General features: G+C 35.2%; 1 protein-coding gene across 2 annotated transcripts in view; it reads left to right on the plus strand.

Moving 5' to 3' along the window:
• Window positions 1–22,273, plus strand: part of AKAP9 (A-kinase anchoring protein 9) — a 110,251-nt gene that overhangs the window by 18,788 nt on the left and 69,190 nt on the right. For both annotated transcript variants that reach the window (XM_050709061.1, XM_035545395.2), the window contains exons 2-7: window positions 4,117–4,371; window positions 10,878–10,922; window positions 17,917–17,970; window positions 18,378–18,548; window positions 21,028–21,183; window positions 21,970–22,167. In XM_050709061.1, the coding sequence (XP_050565018.1) occupies window positions 4,117–4,371; window positions 10,878–10,922; window positions 17,917–17,970; window positions 18,378–18,548; window positions 21,028–21,183; window positions 21,970–22,167 (879 nt within the window). The remainder of the gene's footprint in view (window positions 1–4,116; window positions 4,372–10,877; window positions 10,923–17,916; window positions 17,971–18,377; window positions 18,549–21,027; window positions 21,184–21,969; window positions 22,168–22,273) is intronic.

The following is a 22,273-nucleotide window of genomic DNA, read 5'->3' on the forward strand; positions in this document are numbered from 1 at the left end:
TTTCAGTTTTGCCTGCCCTCCACGCGCTTAGTTGCAGATACTGCTCTGCTGGAGAATTTCAGGCTGCTAGATAGAAGGCTTAAGATACGCTCTCTGCTGTTAAGTGCAACGTTTACATCAAAAGATCGTGTCTAGGAGTTGTTTGTTGGTTTCACTTGGCATTTTTCCTTTTTATTGTGAGATCATGTTCTATAATAACAAATGGTATTATTGCTATCAAATTCTGTTTTACGAAACAGGATTTTGTGGGGCCACACAGCAACTTTAGTCCTGAAATTAGTGTACAGACAGTTGTATTCTTGTCTTCGTCATTTGCTACTGGCAGTAGCCATTTCAAAGGGGTTTCTCTGCATTGTTGCGAGGGTGTTTTGGTGGCTTATGTTTAACTTGCTCTCCACTGGGACTCCCAGGTTGTCTTCAGGAGAGCTACGTGCCAGGCCAGTCAGTTCCCAGCCTCTTATTGCCATAATTACATCCCAGGTGCAGGACTTGATGTTTATCTTTCTTAAACCTCCTACAGTTCTTGTTGGCTTTGTCTTTCATCCTGTTGAGGTCTCTTTGTTTGGTGGCACTTCCTTCTGGGGTATCTGTCTTTCCTCCAGTTTTATGTCATCCATGAACTCGGTTAAGGTGCATTCAATTTCATCATCCAGATTATCTATAAAGGTAATGACCAACATAAAACCAAGTACTGAACCCCGGGAAACTCCACTTGTGCCTGGCTGCCAATTTGACTTTGAGCCATTAACCACTACTCTGAGCTATAGACAGCAAGATTCAGAAGTTCTTGTCTTCTTACACCGACTGAGTGATCCAAAGGAGATCTAGTCCAACACGATTCGTTTCTCTGGATACAAGACTGAGAACTTCTGACTAAGGGCAAGTCCCCTTCTGTGAGTTTATTACATTCAGCTGAAGTTTAAGTGGTATCTGGAACATATTTCAAAATTATAGTAGATATGCAAGGCCACGATGTGGCTCTCTCTTCATGCTTCTACTGTACACTGTAAAAAGGAAAAAAGGAAAACTACTTGCCCATAGCAGCTTTTTCGAGGTGCTTTTTTGATTCCAGTCTGTAAGTTCATAGCTCATCCTTCTATACTTCTTTATAAATAAGTTTGTTTGTTTGTTTAAAAAAGAGAAGTAGAGGTTCTGTACTTAAGACTTGTGACAGATGAGCAGACCCTGCTCCTTCTGTTAAAGGTGTGAAAGGTGTGTATGCAGCACTGAATCTGAGACAAGTGTTTGATGTTGGTAAATTACAATTCAAAGCAGTAACGGTTGTTTGCAGGTACACGAGGTGTAACCATATAACAATGCTTGTACAGGATGTGCTATCTATAAACTTATTTAGCAATTGTCAGTTGTTTTTTAAACAATAAATACAGCAAATATTATTTACCTTTCTTCATAGCAGCCTTCTTCAGAGGCAATGTGCAATTTCAGTTCTTGTTAACTGCAGCAGCTCTGCAAATGTGATGACCTGGATCTGGTGCACGGTATGAGAACATTAAGGAGTCACAAGCAATCATAAGGCAACAAGCAGTTGTAAATGGGGCTTGAAGTGTTTCTGTTTTAAAGACTTCCATCTATATCAAATAAAAATGTAGCTATTTATGTTTTATAAATGTAATATTTTATAATTTCCTGAATTTTATTCAGTATTTTCTTGTGCTGATATGTGGGCAGTGATTGCATGTTGCTGCTTTTGTTCAGATATTTTATATATTTAGTATTTAAGGAGACATTAAATTTTGCACACTGTTTGAGACAAATTTTATTTTAACATTCATTTCTCCACTCAAAGTAGTTCAGTCAGACCATATTCAAAATCAAACAAGTACAGCACATCCCAACAATGTAGATTTCTGGCACAATTACCAAGGGTCAGCATGTGCTGAAGATAGTCATTTTACTGCTATAATTAAAAGAACGGCATTATTTATTTATTCAGCTATCGCAATTGGGATGGTTTACACAACTAATCCCCACCATTCTGCAGGTTAGTGCCCTTCTTTCCCAAGAGCATTTAGTTCCTAGCAGCAGTTGATTCTCCTCTGCTTTCCTGCCAGTTGGAGGATATCAGCATTTAAAAGCTAAAGTAATGGTGTACCCCAGGTGCTTCAGCTGAAATATTCAAAGTAAGTGAGGGGAGACGTGGAGTAATTCAATTGTCCTTGAGATACACATCCAATTTTTTAGACAAATAAAGACTGTAAGACTGCTTTAAAAAAGGCAACTTGAAACCTTCTGTGGTGGAAAGTTAAGTTGAGAAAGAGAGTTCTTGATTAGTGGCACAACGTGTCTTTTATTGTTTATTTATAAATAAATAAAAGCAATCAGATTAAATTCAGATTCTGTTTTATTTCTGTGTGGTATTTGGGCAACCTTGTCGGGGGTTATAAATCGAAAACTTTTTTTTTTTGAGGTAAATTTAGTCTTTTAGGAGAACATAGTAATGTTTTCAGAAGGTAGATCTGTAACATTCACCAGTCCTACTTTTGAGAAGCTACATCTATGCGTCTTTTTGTTCTTAAGCTTTGAAGTCAGGAGGAAACTCCCTTTTTCTGTTTAGAATTTGTGAAGTTTCTAAACTTGAATAAGTTCCTGTGGAATAATGAAAGTTACAGATTTTAAAAATAAAAAAAAAAATCATGAAGTTGAACTAATTAGAGAGGAAGTGAGTATTAAATACGTAGGTGAGCATATTTGGCTCAGCAAATCTTCAGGTCCTCTGTAAACAGAGCAGAAGCCATATGCTGAGCTGTCAGTTGTCCTAAGGCTGGAGAGGAGGCTGAAGAAACCCACGGAGTAAGCAAGTAAAAGCATAAACTAGCCAGAAGTCAGACCTGATCTGCAAGCGACCCGTTTATTTCGATTATGGCCTCCCAGCTCTCCTGAGGCCAAACGGGAGCTCCAGAGCAGTGCAAGCTGGCGTGGTAGCAGAGCAGTGTCTGGGGAAGGTGCTCCTTGTGTCCGGCTTGGTCCGAGTGGTGCTGAAGAGGCTGAATGGAAACCTGGCTTTCTCGAGTGGTGAATATCATGAGCAAACATCTATACTGTAGATTCTTCTTTAAATTACAGCAGATTTGTCAAAATACATTATAGTTGGGTATTAGTTGATGTAAAAAGTAGTTTAAACTTTAAGGTCTTTCTTTGCATGCTCTGCATGTACTGTGGAGTTACATTTACAAAACATACTCTAGCACTAAATAATTGTTGGACTTTTTATTTGGAAAATACTCATGTCTGTTACCAGATTTTATTGGTAGGATCTATTTAATTTTGAATTTTAATTGGTAAAACCTGCCATGCTCGTTTTTCTTATTTGAACAGAAACTCCATTCTTCTTAAGAAAAAAAAAATATTTTAAATGGATTTTCTTGTGTAAACCACTATGAAGTGATTAAAAGTAATAAGCTCTTCAAAAGGCAGTGTCTTACAGTATTTGAATAGCTTATATACTAATTGGTTTTTCAACCGTGTGTCTGGCTCACCTGTGACTTTTTGTTCATCAGCATGTTTTGCTACAAGGTAGCGTACCTTGTAATTTTCTCACTGTCTGTTTTCAGACCGTTCCCTTATTATGTATTTTGCTATTTCTTTGTGATGTTTTCAGTACTTTGAGGTGCTTTTTGAGTTCTAACATAAAATTAAAAAAAAAAAACTAAAAAACTTTATTTGATACCTGGTGGAAGAAAGGTTTGCTTTTATCTGTGTCTGGTCTAAAAAACAGAAGTAGTTTCTATACATTTTGAGATATTTGCTACTGTAATTATTATAGTAATTTCATCACATTGGTACCTTTACCTTTGGATGTTCTGATTTCTAGGTTTCTGTCTGTGAAACAGTAACTGGCTGATATGAATCCTAAAAGGAATAAGAGTAATAGATAGATTGCTTTAAAAATAGAAAAGAAAAAACTTCAAAGAAATAAAACAATGTGAACAAAAAATAATCTGAATGTAGCTTGAGATATGCAGCATTAACTTCAAACATTTTGTTAGTGATTAGTTTGAAGCTTTATGTAGAGCAGCTGGTGAGCCTTTATAGGGGATATCATTAGTAATAAAGTGGAAAACTTTCACCTTTAACAAGATTTTGTCTTCTGTACAGCTTGCCCAATTTAGGCAGCGGAAAGCACAAACTGATGGTCAGAATGCGTCAAAGAAGCAGAAAAAGAAAAGGAAAACAGCAAGCATCAAAGATGAAGAATCAATACAAGATGGGATTGATATTGATCGATCTCGAGGTGATGAAACATTCACGTGCAGCAGCCGAAGGGGAGCAGCTGCAACTGCTGAGTTTGCTGTTATGAGGACTTTCCATAGTGGAGAAATTATCACACACAGCCAGACTTACACCACTGAGGTAAGTTTGTCTCAGGTTGTAAACTGTAAATTTAAATTTGGGCTTAAAATAATTTATTAAATTTGAGAATGGAAATAAAGGAGTTATATGAGGCTGTAGATATTATTTCCTTCCCTCTGCTTTCTGTCTTTAATGTCCAGAGAAGGTATTTTCTGATTGCCTGCTGTCATCATGTTTTGTGTGGTACTCAATGTCCTGTAGATTACAGAAAGTTTGTTGGTACTGCTGTGCTCCCTAAATGGGCAAAAAATGGTTTTATATTATTGCTTCATTTTATGCATTTTGTTTTATTAAAAGTTTTCAAATTGCTGTGGATTTTTGATCACAGCAGCCATGGGTACAACAAAATGCAAAGCTAAGCATCCTTCTTGTATTCATAATGTAATTTGAGGCTTTCTGGTTAATGAGGAGGACAAACGAATTTAGAAAACACTGCTTAGAGCTGGATGGCTTAAGAGACTAATAAACAGATACTCTACTTTTACTGCTTGATGAAATATAATCCTGCTTGCTAGTGGTTGAAAGTACATGCTCTGGGAAGGCAGTAAGATGCCCTGTGTGATACACACTGACAGCCCAGGTCAGCTCTGAGGGGATGTGAATTCACATAACATAATATATTGTTCCCAATATGTATCTAGGGCCAAGAGATGCTGATGCTATTTAAAAAATAGGTTATTGCATTCTTGAAAGCAGTGACTCTAAAAGGACGCGAGTGTCACTTTGAAATCAGCTCAGTTCAGATCCCCAGTTTTCTACATGTGAGTGCAGTCTTTTCTGAGATAGGCAGTACAGATGATAGCTCTGCATTTTGATTCATCAACCCTTTGCTAGGTTGGACCATTTGTAACTATTTTGGCTCCATTATCTCCTTTCCAGTAGCCAAGAAGTAATAGACACTTTAAAAAATTTTCTTACATTCATCAATTAAAAACAAAAAAGGAAAAGGAAAAGAAAAGGTGACCATATGGGAGGAAGCGGTAGACTAAACCACACGTGAATAAAAACTTGTGAAGTAATTGATGAATTTATTTGATGATTTTAAGCCTACAGGATAGCAGTACACTAGATATATTGAACTTCATAGATATCTGCCTTTTAAAATGAAGGCTTTCATTCTTAGAAAGTTCATGTCAGGGCTTCAGAACTATCTGTAGTAATTCAGTGAAACCGTCTGTTCCATTCATGGCTTTTTCCTTGAGGAGGTAATAAAATTTTAAAAGAGCATTTATTACCAGAATGACTGCTTGCATTGGTAAAGGTGAGACTTCTTTGTCTTTTAAGAAAAAGAGAAAGGTGTATGTACTTCGTGAGGATGGAAGAAATGAAATGCGGCAGCTTATCTACAGCTAAGGAGAGAGGACTGCAAGGGCAGAGAGCTATCGAGAGGGAAACACTTCAACCGTTGTTTTGCCAGTACTATAGTCTACGTACATATGAGAACTGTCTGAAGAAAACTTCTTAACCAAATATACTTTGAAGTACCTCACGATTACCAGTAGTGTCTGGGAACATGCATACACACCCTCAGTCATCATACATATTTCTACTGCAGCTGGAGAAATGGGGTAAAGTACAAAATCATAGAATAGTTTAGGCTCCAAGGGACCTACGTGGTCATATAGTCCAATCCTATGCTCAAAGCAGGTCTAGTTAGATCAGGTTGCTCCTAGTAGCCTATGTTGGCTTCTGAATATTAACAGTACGAGATGGTTATGGTTTTACATTTGAAGAAATTATGCTGCAGTTGCAAAAGATTACATGCACAGACATTCTTAAGATCGGGCATTATTTTTCTGATGTCTGGCTTATTTTGGCTTGAATGAAAAAAGCCCAAATCAACTTCTATTATGTTAAAATAGCTAAATATGAAGATGCTTAGCTTGGTTTGGTTTGTTTTATAAATGTAGCTTTAAAAGAATAAGCATGGTGATTACTTTCCACTTGTAACTTTTCTGTGCTGAATTGCTCATGACTTACTGATTTCTGAAACAGTATTTACTTCCAGTAAAATAGGTTGCTCCCAACTGGGAGAACATTTTTCTTTGCTACATGTTGTTTATGGCCTGCTTATTCATTTAAATAAGTAATTGTTATTTTGGAATTGAAAGATAGTTGCTAAAGTCTCTATCTGCGCAGTATTAATAGAAGAGGAAAAAATCTGAAATAGACTTAGTGAATCTGATAATTTACTGTTTTTAGTCTTATAAGTGCAATGCTTTGGACAGTGAGCTTGTATTACAGTAATTGGATTAGAGCTTGCTTAGTTGAAATGGCAGCCAATGTAACAGGCAGTTTCAGGCTAATCCCTGCAGTGGAGAATTAAAAACAGCTTCTTTGAGCTGTTTGCTTTTTCACCCAATGTTAAATCTTTATAGGCTGCTGTGTCAGGAGAGTAAGGCAAGATTACTGGAGGCATTATGTAGGATTACTTTCTAGGTAAATTTCAATTCAATTTACTTACCTCACCTTTTACTAGAATTCATATTTGGAATTGTTCTTTTTGTGCCGTAAAATAGACTCCAAACATCTGACCACACTGCATATCTGTCTAGAAGGCAAGGATGGGCTCTGTTCTGGTAGTTACGTGGGAAGAAGTTTATCTTCCTGCAACTTTTCTCCTATGAATTTTTAGTCCCCAGTGGAATTAGTATGCCCAAATGTAAATCACCAAGAGCTCTCTTACTTGGTATCAATAACGGAAAGTGAAATAGAGGTACTCCTATTGGAGCTTATTCCTCATCCGAAGTTAGATGACTCCTTTTCACAGAGGGCAAAAGTCTGTTTAGAGAATAAAAGTTATTTTTTGCAGTCATCCCTTTTCATCAACTAAGTTCTTTCATTTTTTTTTTTCTCACTGAAGTGTCAGTTCCTCCAGCTGCCTGCAATCACAAAAACTACAGGAACTAATTAAAGAACTCTGGGGAAAAACTCTTTTTGTTGTATCCTTCTTGTCCATTCCATTTTACCATCTGTCTTAATTTACCTGTAATTTCTGTAAGGTTTTCCATCCTATGTCTGAGGAATAGTTTATTTACAAGATTTGTTGGAGAAATCCCAGTTGGTACTTCTCGGTTAAGTCTCTGGGTCTGAACTTGCAGCATGTTAAATGCTTTTATATTGAGTTTCTAGTTGCCTTTTTTTTTTGTCTTTATTCTGTTGCAAGAATCTTTTGGTCTTGAGATTTATAGTGTCCTTTTACATATATAAATAAAGATAATAAAATAAGAAAATAAAGAGACAATTCAGGAAATAAACGGGATCAGTGAAACTCTTGGTTTTAGGATTACTTATTTTTGCAAATAAAATGGAAAAAAAGAAAAGCCAGTTCCAGGGTAAATAATTGATTATATCAACTTCTTTAAATGATGTAGCAGACCAGACTGATTTGCAAGAGCGTACCAGTGCCAGGAGAGCAAAAGAAATTAACCTGTGGCGCAGTAAAATTGTCCTTGAGTCACCTGAGTAGTAAAAGCTATTAAACAAAGCTTCTTAAAAAAGAAAAGTTCAAAGTTCTGTGATGAAGAATACCTGCTAATTGATTACAGTTGGATTACTAACTCGTCTTTTGTTTTTCACAGGACAAATCTGTTGGGTAGTAGTTCTAGAATAGCGTAACTGTTTATTCAAGTAGATGATAAAGGCTGGAGCTCCAGGTTCATTGTTTCGTTTCCATAACTTACTCCAATTGTTAGTTAGTCCCTCAGTTTTGATGAGCAAGGAGATGGTCTTCTGAGAGAGAAATAAATGAAACAGAACTGTTGTGAATTATTACTTGAATACCTAGAAACTATTTAAGTACTTAGGAATTATTCATGTTCTTGTTTCAATGCTTTGAAATCTTAGAACTGGGCATCCAAGTGCAGGGTCCTGCACCTGGGACAGGGCAATCCCAAGCACAAATACAGGATCTAAAGAAGTGAGATCTAAAGAAGCGCGGCCAGCAGGTTGAGAGAGGTGATTCTATCCCTCTGCTCTGCTCTTGTGAGACCCAACCTGGAGCACTGCGTTCAGCTCTGGGGCCCCCAGCACAAGGACATGGAGCTGTTGGAGTGAGTGATAGGACAAGGGACTTTAAAGTAAAAGAGGGGAGATTTAGATTAGATATTTGAAAGAAATTATTTACTAGGGGAGGGGTAAACCTGGCATTGGCACAAGTTGCCCAGAGAAGCTGTGGATGCCCCATCCCTGGAGGTGTTCAAGGCCAGGCTGGATGGGGCTTTGAGCAACCTGGTCTGGTGGGAGGTGTCCCTGCCCATGGCAGTGCGTTGGAACTGGGTGGTCTTTAACGTCCCTTCCAACCCAAACCATTGTATGGTTCTATGAGAAACAGGGTAGTCATATTTAATAATGCATTCTTTTTAGCAATAGCTGAATGTTCAATATACATTCTCATTTGAGGAAAAAAAAATGTTAGACTCTGTAGAGTTAACAATGGAAAGTTAAAGTATGCAGTTGAACTTGAATTAGTTTTGGGAGAGCAATAGTAGTTAGGCTTGATCCTCAGTTATCACTACTGGAAACTGTTAGCCCAACCATATACTTTTGTATATAACAACAACCTTACATAGGGAGAACAAAGGAGAGATTAATAGTTCCACTGGCAAATTTTTGTCTTCATACGGAAGTTGTTGCTTTTCTTCCCACATGACTAAGGCCATATTTAATTAATAATGCTCCTGTAAATTTATCCTACTCTGTAAAAACTGGAAGATACATTATTATAGACTGCCAGAAGCTTATAAATCAGAAAATGCAGCAAAATTTTGATTGCTACTTTCCTGTTAATTATAATTTTCTTGCAAACTGACAAAGCTAAAATAAACTTGTTTTCTCTTCTGCCCACTAATTAATCCATGTTCAAAAATGAATCTAGAATTTTGTAGTTATGTTTGTACAACAGTTTACAATGAGGTCATTTTAAAAAGTCAATAATTTAGGTAGAATTTTGTTCCATGGATAGTCTTGGTTCTCTCCCCTTAGTACTCATCCATTGCAATTGGAGTATGTTAGTACTGGATAGCCGTCCTTTTTTTAAAGAAAAAAAACTTTTACTATCATCCATGAAAGTTTTCAAAGGAACATAACCACTTCTCTTTCTTGTGACCAATTTAGTATTTGAGTTCTTTTCCGAGTCCTGTGATAATGTTGGACAGCCAGTACCAAAGAATATATCTTCTGAACAATGCTGAACAAACAGCATATAGAAACAAGGAAATGGACATCCTGTTTTTTGTAGGCAGATTACCTCCTTTTTTGTATTATCTTGCAGTAAGTTCCTCTGAATAACGCTCACAGATGAAAGTATTTCTGATTTTCTGAAAAGTACTTAGGTCTTGTGTGTTATCATTAAGGTACTAGCTGCATAGATGATAGAGATAGTTGGCTATAAAGGGCCTTTGTAATGTCTCTTCAGTGTATTTTAACCATCAACCATGTTATCAGTGAAGAAACTAATAAATAAAAATAAAAAACATCTTGCCAGAAGAGTTTAGCTGTTTGTACCAAGAAAATACTGTGTGGCATAAGTGGTAGAATAAGTGCAAATTAACAACCTGAAGTCGTAGTGAAACAGACCCCTATTTCAAATCTCATAAATTAATGGGAGAACTGATGAATAGCTTCATTGGCATTGTCCTATCAAAAGATGTGTTGCTAACAATATGTGTATATATGATTTTTTTTGAATTATTTCCTTTTAAACTGGACCCGTGTGGTTCAGACAGATGAGCTATGTAAAATCTAATTACTTCTGTTGACCAAAGAATAATTGAAGCATAGAGGGTGGATGGCTTAATAATGGAAGGAGCTGGATTTTTAATTACGGTTGATCAGGTCTTGGGAGAGAGCATAGTTGCTTGGAGGGCAAGATGTGTGCCTCTAAAATGTTGACTACTCGTAATTGATTGTGACAGCAAAAGAATAACACAAAAGTCTTACAGTGGCAGAGGCTGATGTGTGAGCTCATAGGATTTAAGTGTTTTTAATGGATTTTTAGCAGAGTGTGGATTAACCACTTAGTACAGAAGACATATCCATTGAGCTTGAGTTCATTTGGCCATCTTTCTGTAGTGACCTTCAAATAAATTTCTTGGCAAAAATACTTGGTATTAACAGGCAAAAAACAAATCTTGATTGTTTTGAAGATTGAAGCAAATAGTTTTAAAAGATTATTTATGCTATTAGATAACGCACAACTAAAGTATGATGAAGAACTACATGGTTCCCACTAAAAAATATAGGATGATATGGCCACATGCTTGTTATCTGCATTAGGAAAATAAATAACAATGTGTTTTTTCCTGATTTTAAGCAAAGTATTTGTTTTTATTTAAAGCTGCAATTTCAAGGAAGTGAAGGTAGCCTTTGCTGTATATATTCTAATCACATTCATGGATACCCGTTATATTTTTTAATACTGTCTACATTCTCAGAGAGAGATGGCATATGTCTTGTTTAACATTTTTAGAATTCCATCATTGTAAATATTTTAATATTTTTTTTAGCCGGAAAGTGAAATTTCCACTACTGTAGAAGATTACAGTTCTGAGGTAAGACTGAAGAAACACTTCCTTTCTAACTTTTCTTTTAACTTTTTCTTTTACATGTATATTGAAATGGTGTGCACTGTTTTCCAAAAAGAGGAAGAAGGAAATAACACGTGATGTTATAGACAAAGCTGTTGCTTGTCATTACTGGTATGATTCATGTACCATTAAAGCAAGCATTGTGTCAACTACATAATGGGATGGCTGCTGTAATTGATAGTATGATAGATTTATGAACTGTTGTAACAATGTCACCATTCTGGTCATAGTACTGATTTGTGTTACCATTGGAGTTATGGTTGTGCATAATTCCTACACATTTTCTTTTGAAAATTATTTAATGAATTGATTATGTTTTAATGAATTCCAAAGTAGCTGTTGCTCAGGGACTGGCTGGTCATCACTCTGCTGCTGGTAGGTGGTGAGTGATTGCCTTTGCATCACTTGGTTGGTGTGTGTTTGTTTGTTTTTCCTATACTTACTGAACTATTCTTATCTCAACCCATGATTTTTTCTTGCTTTTGCCTTTCTGATCCTATCCCCATCCTGCTGGTGGGGGAGTGAGCAAGTGACTGCATTGGGCCTTAGCTGCTGGACAGAGTTGCCCACCACACATTGGCATCCAATACTCATATCTGTCGCTTAAGAGGGAAGTAGACTATGTGGAAATTTGGTCTCGACAAATGAAACAGTTAACTATGTTCGTAATGAGTGAACTATCTCATGTTTAGCTGAGGGACAAGAACATGGGTGCACAAAATAGCCATGGAGTATCTGTTGTAAAAATAGTTAGTAGTTTAAAAAAACAAGTTCTTCACGTCTCAAACGGTAGCTGTTTTGGTTTGCAGCTCTCTGTGCTAAGCACTTTTGTAAAACATACCCCAGAATCTTAAGCTTGGCTAAGTAAGAGGGGATCAAGTAATCAAACATGCCTCCATTGCTGAAGTAAATTTGGTTTAGAATATTTACTGTGCCTCCTTTAATTCAGCCTTTCTAAGAGAAGGCTACCACACCTTAGAATAACTATTTGGTCCATACTAGTATTATAAATGCTTATTGTGAGCTCTAAGGGAACGCACACACCAGACAATGCGTCCCTGACCTGGCACACTGTATGGCCTAAAAGTAAAATCATTGCCACAATGGACAGTCTAGGCATGCCCTGAAAACTGGGAGGACCTCTGTTTCTCCTTCTCAGCTTTAAGGCTTTGTCTTCATTACTTCTTCTCCCAGTATGTTCTTTTGACCAACTCCTGTATGTTTTCTGTTCCTGAGCTTTTTTATAAAGAGTTTCTTACTTTCCCTGTAACGGTTTCTATTAATCTTTTCCCTTTTCCTTGTCCTTCCCCATTTTCCACTTGCTTGGTTTCTTAGCTCATTCCTATAGCACCTTTCTGGTCTTCCTTTTCCTTTGTTAGTCATTCCTAAGCCCAGATTCTTTTTCCAGCCTTTTCAACTTCATCTAAGCTTTTTTTTGTTTTTTATTCTCTCTCCCTTGAAAAACTATTCTTTATTTCCTCCTCTTATGTCTGTGTCTTCCTAATGTTCAGCGCAAGTCGTCCTAGATGAAAGCAGTACTGTTTCTTTCCAGCCTCTCATCAAATCCCAGTTACAGTTTCCCCCACAGATTTTGTCTTTGTCTTTTTAGTTGGAGTCCTTTTACCGTCCCTCTCTTCCCCAGTTTGAATCTTTCTCTCCCATTTCTTCTTCCTGTCCTTGTTTATAAGCACCCTCACTTTCTTCTGGTGTGTTAGGAGAAGGCACTTGGGAGTACAGCGAAAACATTCCCTCACATTCATTATTGGTTACTTTCATATACAGAATATTGAACCAAATGGACCCTTGGTCTGATCAATTGCAATCATTCTTACGCTATGTTTGTTGTAATGCAAATTTAAAAAATATATATATATATATATCCAAGTCAGGCACCTCTAGAATTGAAGATTCCAGGCCAGCAGCTTCAAAGTGCTGTGAATGAAAGAAAGAAAAAAAGAAATGGAGAGGGATAGGTGCAGATATTCAAACTCCACGTGGGGAAAAAGTCAGATTAAAGATGTAATATTTCTCACAGATAAAATATGCATTATTTTTGCATATTTTCCAAGGAATTAAAGAAAGAACAAAAAGAATTTTTGAGTTTGTATTACGTATGGTAAGAAGATAGGGCAGCACGTGCATACTGTTTGCCATTGAGAGTGAAATAACTCTACTATTGAGCAACTGCTGTGACCTTACTGCAGTGTTTTAGAATATATGCATCACCATGGTATGTGGTTACTGTAAAATGGAATATGCAATATGTGCAAAGTGAACCTCTGAAAAAAGTTGACAATGGCATTGATGCTTATATATCTTTACAGGTGAGGTATTATAAATATATATATATATATATAATGGAATATGACTAAGAAAATTTGATCGCTGCTGAGGCTGTAGAAGCAGTGTTGGAAATTGATGGTGAAAGCTCAAGCAAACATATCTTTGCAGAAGGAGACAGAAAAGATATGGCATAATGCCTTATGATAATTGCAGATATGTTCTAGCATGCGGAAATGTTTTTAGTGTTTTATTATTAGTATTAGTTGACTTATCACATCTAAACACTTTAATATGACGTAACTTTTACCCAGCTTCATTCTTCAAAGATTTCCATAGGTGCCTACAGAGTATGTTAGGGATCAAATTCTTAGATACTAAAGACAATAGAATTACAACCAGACTGCTTTCTGAATGTGCCTTTAAAAACAAACAAACAAACAAAAAATATTTCCTGCAAAATGCTTTTCCAGGCACTTTGTATTCTCATCCCTCCAAAACAACTTTTTTTCCTCTGTGAGACTTCTTTTCTAAAACAGAAGTAGGCAATACAAAACTTGTGAGTAGTGAAGTAGTACTGGGTCTGGTGAAGAGCAAATTGAAGTGGTGAGAGTTACTACCTTAATAAGCTGTTTTTAATTTAATTTAATGCAATTGTTTGGTATCTGCAATGAGGAAATAACGTATTTAAGAATACCTATATTTAGGAATTACACTGAATTTTCAGTGTGTTTCATATCAGCTGTTATATTACTTCTATTATGAAAAGCGTTGTTTACATTCATGACCATCCTTTAAATAAAACAGTCAGAGCCCTTTTCAGGTGAGAAACATGAGAATAAGTTAAATTTTATACATAATAGCATAATTACGAAGTTGTGTCAAATCATGAGCTTACTTTTGTTTCAGATACCTGACCTCCTTTTTGGAATTCTAAGAAACCACACATTTGTACAAATATAGGATTTCCATCTTTCTCCTATTTTTTTTTATTTTTTTTCTATTTTATTTTTTTTTTAGCACATCTGTATTCTCTATAGTGGTTTTTGTCAGAAATTACATTGAAGTGGAGACTGTCACGCTTCAAAGTGAAATAGGTTTCAAATAATTTACTTTTTATAGTTGGTAAAATAAGCCGTATATTTTTAATTCGTCATCCACTTTTCTTGGGGTTTTGGATAAAATTCAGTAATAAGTATTTCATTCTTTGATAGACTAATTAGACACAGGGTCATAAGGAGTTTTCTAATAAAAATTGAAGGAATCAGTAAATGTTTATATCAGTATTCTTGTCTTAGAAGATTCTTTTTGTAAAACATCTTAAACTGTAGTATTTTTAAAGGCTGTCAATTGTTATTCTTCAAAAGTTATTAGACTTAGTTATACTATATGATTGTAATTATTTTCATCAGAAACCGAAAATGGTTTTCATTCATGGAGTTTAAAAAAAAAAATGATTTTCCCCAATTGTCCTAATTGCTAATTTTAGCTAAGTTCCATATAGTCAGTTGTGACATAACTAGAAAACTGAGGAAAGGCTAAATGTTCCTAAGAGCACAGTCAAGCAGTGTTGAAAGCCAAAGTATTAATGTCTGTAAATGAATTGGGTGTCCAAAACGCACAAGAAGGAGAAAACGCTAAAACTATGAGGTAAAAATGTTAATCTATTCCAGACACTTCTGTATGTTTCTACTACCAAATCAATGCACTTTTTTTAAACTATAATTCTGTTTGCCAACCTATAATAGGTTATTTTGTTTTCCTGTATTAGAGTATTTTTACATTTATCAATGACTGAACAGTAAGCATTGATTCATGTTGAGCACGAGTTTGCAATATATAAAGGGAAGTCTCTGTAGTACTGACATTAATGTTAGCAGTAACAGTATGTTATGTGTAACTGCCCAGTATTTCTGAGGTACAGTTTCAAGTATTCCAAGGCCTGAGGAGCACTGAGGAGGAGAGGCTGATGAACCTGTAGTAAAATGCAGTGTTTTCATAAATTTAATCCTGACCTCTGGTGGCAGTCATCATAAATTGCTACCTTACTTAGTCGTGAAGGTTGGTTTTCTCTTGTATTTTGGGAGAAGAAGCTTGCCTTCACTTGTCTAAGCATATGTATTACTGATGCAGTATAAATTATACCTTTGTTTTTAGCCAACAGATTACAAATTGCATTTTATATATTATTATAATAGTAACTGTTATGTGAATTATTTTGATAATACAAGCAAGGAAGAAAACTCAAGAGAGTTAGAGCATACTTTGATGAACTTCCATAACCGTCGCTGGTTTCATGTCTTATATTCACCCAAACAGTTGCTCCTGAGTAGCTAATGTGCTGTAAAATTGCATTTTTTCTTGCTTTGTGGTTAATTGTTTATGCAATTATATTCAGAGTGTTTGTTACTCCTGGCTCCCATTATCTTCCGTTATCTTATCTTATGTAGTTTGATTGCTTCTTTAAATGTTTAATTGTATGCTGGGGTATATAACTAAGCACATCATAAAACATTAAGGCATAAGGCAATTTCAGTGTTAAAGGTGAATTGCAAAGCTTTAAAAGAAAAAATAATAATAGTATCATCAATAGTATGGGCCTGCAGAAGAGCTCTGTACAAGTAAACCACTGGGCCCAGGAGATGACAACACGTGAGTCCAATAGGCCTCATGTAGGTGTCTTTAACACTAAAGTTGATATCTGGACTACAGTCTGCAGATGAGTGAAAAAATAATTTTGGAATGAGATTCTTGAAACTAATATCCAGCCACAACAGTCAGTCTGGTCTGATGCAGCAGGATTTCTGTCCTGCCTCGTGTTGCCAGGTTGTTCACATGGCTGCTGTCAGGAGAGCATTCTGGCATGGTGATTTTCTGATAGATTATGGTGCAGGTTGTTGTCGTGTTTCAACTTGCACTTTGCAAGAAGGCATAAGACATTTGAAAAGAGAAGGTATGGGATGAGAAACAGAATGGACTGAAGTGTTAGTATGTGGTATCTAAGAGCTAGGCTTCTGTTTAATGAAGGCGGATTTCCAAAGTTCCAGACAGTTGTTTGGAATATGTATGCCAAAATCCCTTTTATAAGATCTTTTTGTAGAAATCTCAGATGCTAAAGAGTCTGGAACATCTGAAGAGATGAGGCTTTTATGTCTGTCCTAGCAGCTCTTGTTATAAAGCATCAAAGAGTCACTGATTGTTCCACACTGAAAGGATCCATAGGAAGAGAATGGTGCCCTGTGTGGCAGTTTGCAAGAATCATACACTACATCCTTAGCAATTAAGCCTAAATAAAATAACAGTTAAACAGAAGGAAAATCATTATTTCATAATAGCTTCTATTAAACTAGTAGGGTTATTAATCTGGGACGTGAGCCAGAGTCCAAATAAAGACACTGGTGCTAGGCACTGTGTAGATACTTGTATGGCTGAATGCAGAGCAAACATCTGGCAATACGCAAATGATGTGCAGTGCCTCTGTGAGCTTACTGGACTGATGTTTGCTGCAATTTTATTTATTCTTTCTGAAATAAGGTAGTAATCTCTCTGTGGTGTCAGGAATTGAAGTGGCAGTATGTCAGCTCTGCAAATTCATGTCTGATGCAAGATTATTCAAAACTTGATAACTATATTGATCTCATTTATAACAGTATGCTTCCGTGTCAAGTAACTTACTGATTTGCTCAGACATGATAGTTTTTGGTAAAGAAGGCCTGATCTTAACTATAGCAGATCTCAGAACTATATAGCTGCTTTTTTGATGTAAACACAGTATTTGGGTCTGATATGATACCTTTTCATCTCTAGTACTATTATTTTTGTTTCAGGCTCTGATGTGATAAAGAGCTCTGAGAGGAAATACAGCTCTTCTTGCTTTCTCATTCTAAAACATTCGTCTGCTGGTTTAAAAGCCTGCATGTCTGTCTTGTGATTTCTCACAAATACATAGTGTGTTCTTTTTATCTCGATTTTTTAATTATTATTATTATTTTATTTTATTTTTAACCTATAACTTTGGCTTGTGCTTACCTTTTGGAAATTCATCATTATTGGTTTGTATGGTCTGTAGAACCAAAATTCTCATGGAAGCTGACAGGGGTTGCAGCGTTAAGTGAGTGAAAGAGGAAATTTTCAAATGTCTTATGTTAAATGGATAATTTCTGCTCCTTTTTAATCTTAAGAAATTCCTCCAGATTGTGAACATCAGTCTGTGATACTGTCTTTCATCCACTATAGAGATACTGAATACTTCTAGAAATAGTAGATCTTGGGGTGTATAAATATCTTTTGGAAATGACTATGTTTAGTAATATATGGAAATATTAAACATAATTTAAAATGGAGTATTGCTGCATTTTAATCATTTACTGTGTAAAGCTTTGCATTGACCTTTAGATCTGAATTCCTTTGTTTTCTCCAGATGATTACATTTCTAATATGTTTTTTGGTTTTAGACAATAATATATATCTTTTTGTAATTTGTGGGGTTTATCTGTTACCTGTGCAGACTTTGATGCAATTTATTTTCTAAAAAGCTATTTTGTATTTCAAATGAAATAATTTTTTGTGGCATAAGAATTTATGTGGGTCTGCAGGAATCAAAGATTTCAAACAAATCAAAAATAGAAATCAAGGTTTATTTCAAATAATAATGTATTTAGAAATTGTCTTTATACAGGTAAATGGTTGCAGTTTTGTGACAAGAACAGCTATACCTGCAGACTTAATCAGGGTACAGTATTGCAAATTGAATTGTAATACTAATAATGAATACTAAAAACCTCAAACAATTTGTTTCAAACAAAAGTTGTGCTGTTGACTAATACTTTGTTTTGCATGCTGTGCTCTGTGTCTGCATTGCTTGATATATAAATACAGTTTATCTTTAAACTTAAAATAAAAAACATCTTACTGCTTGTATTAAGGCTAATATGAGGCAAGACTTGAAGAAATGCTTTATGTCAGTGTTTTTGAGGTGTGAATTATACTAACAAAAGAGGTTACCATGGTAATAAGATCCTCAATGCTGTATTATATGTTAATGTTCTAAGGTGGCATTTGATACAGAATTTGATATTTGAGTTTACTTATCTTGATAAAGCATAAAAATGGCATGTTAAGGAACTTGGATTGATTTAGGAAGAAGAATTTGGAGTTGGAGAGATTTGTTCAGAACATGGAATGCAGCACTCTGAGATGCAACTAGAGGTGATGGTGAATGAATTGGCTGGGAAACAACAAGAGATTGAAGAACTAAACAGAGAGCTAGAAGAAATGAGGGCAGCATATGGTACAGAAGGATTGCAACAGGTATAATTACCTTATGTTGCTTTCTACTTGGTTACATGCAAAAATGCAGAGTATCACCTGAAAGAGTTCACGCTTAATTACAGTTGTTCAGAATGCAGTCAGCGTGTTATATGGAATTATGTGTAATTTCTTTTAATCACATACCACGTGCTCTATTTCTTTGAATGGCATTTCCATCGTGTGTCCTTTTTCTCTATTTTGTGAGTAAAGTTTCAATGTTCTTTGCAGTGACTTTCTTCAACCAGGAATGGAGAGATGATTTTCTTCGAGAAAAGTCCTAATTCCTCTTTAGTTGTGCAAAGACTGCATTTCTTTCATACCTTCTTGTTTCTAAAATATCAAAAAAAAATCAGGTTTTACGTCTTAAGGAATGATATTACTAAGTTGGGCCTCAAACCAGAAAGGTATTTGTATACCTGAAATTCATTGATATTTCACAGTCTGAAATACAAGGCAACTGTGCCAGGATTATAATTTGGGTTTACAGTAATTTGGGATTACAGCAAAGTATTTCTTAATTTAGAAATACCATTCAAATATAAAGTTAGGTTGTAAAGAATATTAAATACTTCCAGTTTGAACAAGCGCTATGTCTTACTTGTCTCTTTCTTTTAATTTGGGTACAGGCCATGTCACTGTATGCTTTTGTTTGTTTTGCAAAGAGCTATAGAATATTAAAATTGCTTTAAAATTCAGTCATTTTCACCTTCATTGTTATTGAACAGTTATAATTCTTTGCTTTTTCCATTTGTACTTTATATGTGAAAATGGATGTTATGTTTTCCATTACCAGTGATGTTCGAGTGGTCGCCTTGGAGGGAGTTGGTTTCTTTGCTTTGTCTGTTGGTGAATCTCTGGTGTTGCACTTTAAAACAAGTTTATCTTCTAATTACTGTGTCTTATACCCATTGTGCTAAACATAATAGTCATAGCATAATAAAGAACATAATATAATTTTATTTTCAAGCAGTTGTGACTACTGTTTAAAGTGAAAATATTTGCATTTTAAATGACTACGATTACTATTTTAAAAATAAATCAAAATCTATTAAAACATGCTGCAGTACAATAATACTTAAAATATTTTTTAGCTGCAGCATGTTCTTTATGATAATGGTACAGTGCATAATATCTCAGCTGAGGAATGCATATGGTTTATTTTTCAGAAGAGGAAAGAATTGTAAAAACGGAGGATACAGCAGATGTGTTGTATGTGGTATTCTGCCTGTTTGTTAAAGAAAAAGCTTGAGTAAAAAAGTTGAAAAGGAACACACAGAAGTGTGTGGATTTGAATAGATAAATTTACTTACTCAATGTCATTGAATAAATGCAAAAGGAAAGATATGACACACTTAGGTGTCTGATCTGTTCCTAACTTTCTTTATTATAACAAGCATCTAGTATTTCTACTAGATCCATATTTTTAAAGTAGGAGCTCACTGTAGTGTTCCGAAAAGAACTTTAAAAGAATTTCCTCAAATTCTTTGCACAGGTTGGCATGTTTAAGGGCCTCTTGGTTTTTATGTCCCACTGAATAATGTCCCTATCCTCTAAATCATTAATCTTTTTCTGAAAGCACTATCATTTTACTTCAGTAATTAGCATGTAACCTGGAGAAACTTCTTTTTGAGAGCATAGTAAACAAAACAGTTACAGAAAGTGACTGATGGTTTTAGAAATGTCCAATATGTAGAGATGAAGCATGTACTAGCTTTGAATGAGTTCAAATCAACAAAGTGACTTTAAAGTGAATAGCATATCGATTTTATGTATTTGCACATGAATATAGTCCCAATTAGTACTATAGGACTTCTGGCTAATGTTATCTTACCAAAAAAAAAAAAAAACCACCACTGCAAAGGATTTTTTTTCTGTCCTTTTATCATTTTTTTTTATCATCACAAATTACAGAAGGTGAACCTATGAAATACACTGCATCAGTTTTGCAACCTGAGCTGATTTTTCATGTTGTTATGAATAAGGTCTGCAGTGTAAGTTACCACACAGTGTCTATTATATACCTTTAATATAATCAATGCAATTTATTGCACTTTGTGACAGGTGACGTAACTTGCATTTATTGTGTGAAAAATGTGTGGACAAGAATAGTTGGACAAAATTGCTGATGCTTTATAATTGGGTATCCTGACTTCTACCATGATGGTATGGTTTACATGGCCACACTCTTTAGTTTAAAAGCAAATTCTATATTTAATTAATTAATCTTCTTAAAAGTTCCGATTTTGTTTTTTTGATAAGTATATTTATGGAGAACTTGTACACTGTTGTATGAAGACAAAAAATGTCACTGAAATGCTTACAAATAAGAGTTTGTGAAAACAAATTTTCCAGTATGTCTGTGTGACATCTTTTTAAGAGATGTTAGGGAACACGTATTCCTGTTTAACTAGAACAAGTTAGTATTTTTTCTGTCTGTGGCTTTGATGTGTATTAATTGTTTAAATTTTATTTTTTGTAGCTGCAAGAATTTGAAGCTGCTATCAAAAAAAGAGATGATATTATCACTCAGCTTACTACTAACCTACAGCAAGCACGGAAAGAAAAGGATGAAACTATGAGGGAGTTTTTGGAGCTTACAGAACAAAGCCAAAAACTGCAAATTCAGTTTCAGCACGTAAGTTACAGCACTAACAATGCTTATTTGGGTTTGAAAACTGATGTCACTTTGGAGGATCTGTAAATAGCTGCTTCCTGCAGAAATGCAGAATTTTATGCATTTTTTAAGATTTGGTCCCTTGGTATAGGGACCTGTATATTATCTGCAGTCAATTTAACAGTCCTACAGTTATCATTATAGTAGCTGGTTTATTGTACTAATTCACTATAAAACAATAGAGATTAGTCTGTTTTCTTTCCTAATGTGTAGTGATAGCTGCTGATAAATACTGGATGATGGCAATTATCTTAGGGAGAAAAACACTCATGTAATTACTGTTCTCAAAGATTTGGGCTGAAATCCAAAGAGTTACCTTTCCAATCAAAACAGCAAGCCATCAGTTTGGTGGGCCACCATTTCATGCTTCAGCCCTGTATTTTTGGATAAAATCTGCCTCTTGTGGTGTTCTTAATTACCTAGCTAATTAATTAAAATTGGATTCATGAACCAGTAATTACAACTAGTTCATCTTACTATTTAGAGATTTTTCTGAGACACTGCTGTACTGTATTAGCTCACCATAAAACAATTTAATTTTAAATATTTTTTATTTATTGGTCTTCCAACAAAATAGCAGTATTTCAGTTCCTCCTAGAAGAAGTTATAAAATTTTGTGATTGTCTGTGCTTGTGAAGTGGAACACAAAATTGAAGACCATAGCTGTCTCTTTCTGTAGTGCAAGCTGTTTCTGAAATATTTGATACATTTTTTGTTTGTTTGTTTGTTTTGTTTTTAACATGCAAGTTACAGGCAAGTGAAGCCCTAAGGAACACCAGCCATAGTTGCACAGCTGCTGATTTATTACAAGCCAAGCAACAGATACTCTCACATCAACAACAGCTAGAAGAACAAGAATGTCTGCTGAAGAATTACCAGAAGAAGAATGAAGAATTTCAAGTGCAGATTGCACATCTTCATGATAAAATCAAAACATATGAAATGGTATGTTCCTTATTAGAAAAGATCTCTTTTGTTATTCTTGTTTCTTTTTATGATTTTGTAGTTCCTTTGAAATATAAGGCTCAGAGCACGGATTATGAGTGTGCTG

Source organism: Cygnus atratus, chromosome 2, assembly GCF_013377495.2.
Source record: "Cygnus atratus isolate AKBS03 ecotype Queensland, Australia chromosome 2, CAtr_DNAZoo_HiC_assembly, whole genome shotgun sequence".
Classification (NCBI taxonomy): Eukaryota; Metazoa; Chordata; class Aves; order Anseriformes; family Anatidae; genus Cygnus; species Cygnus atratus.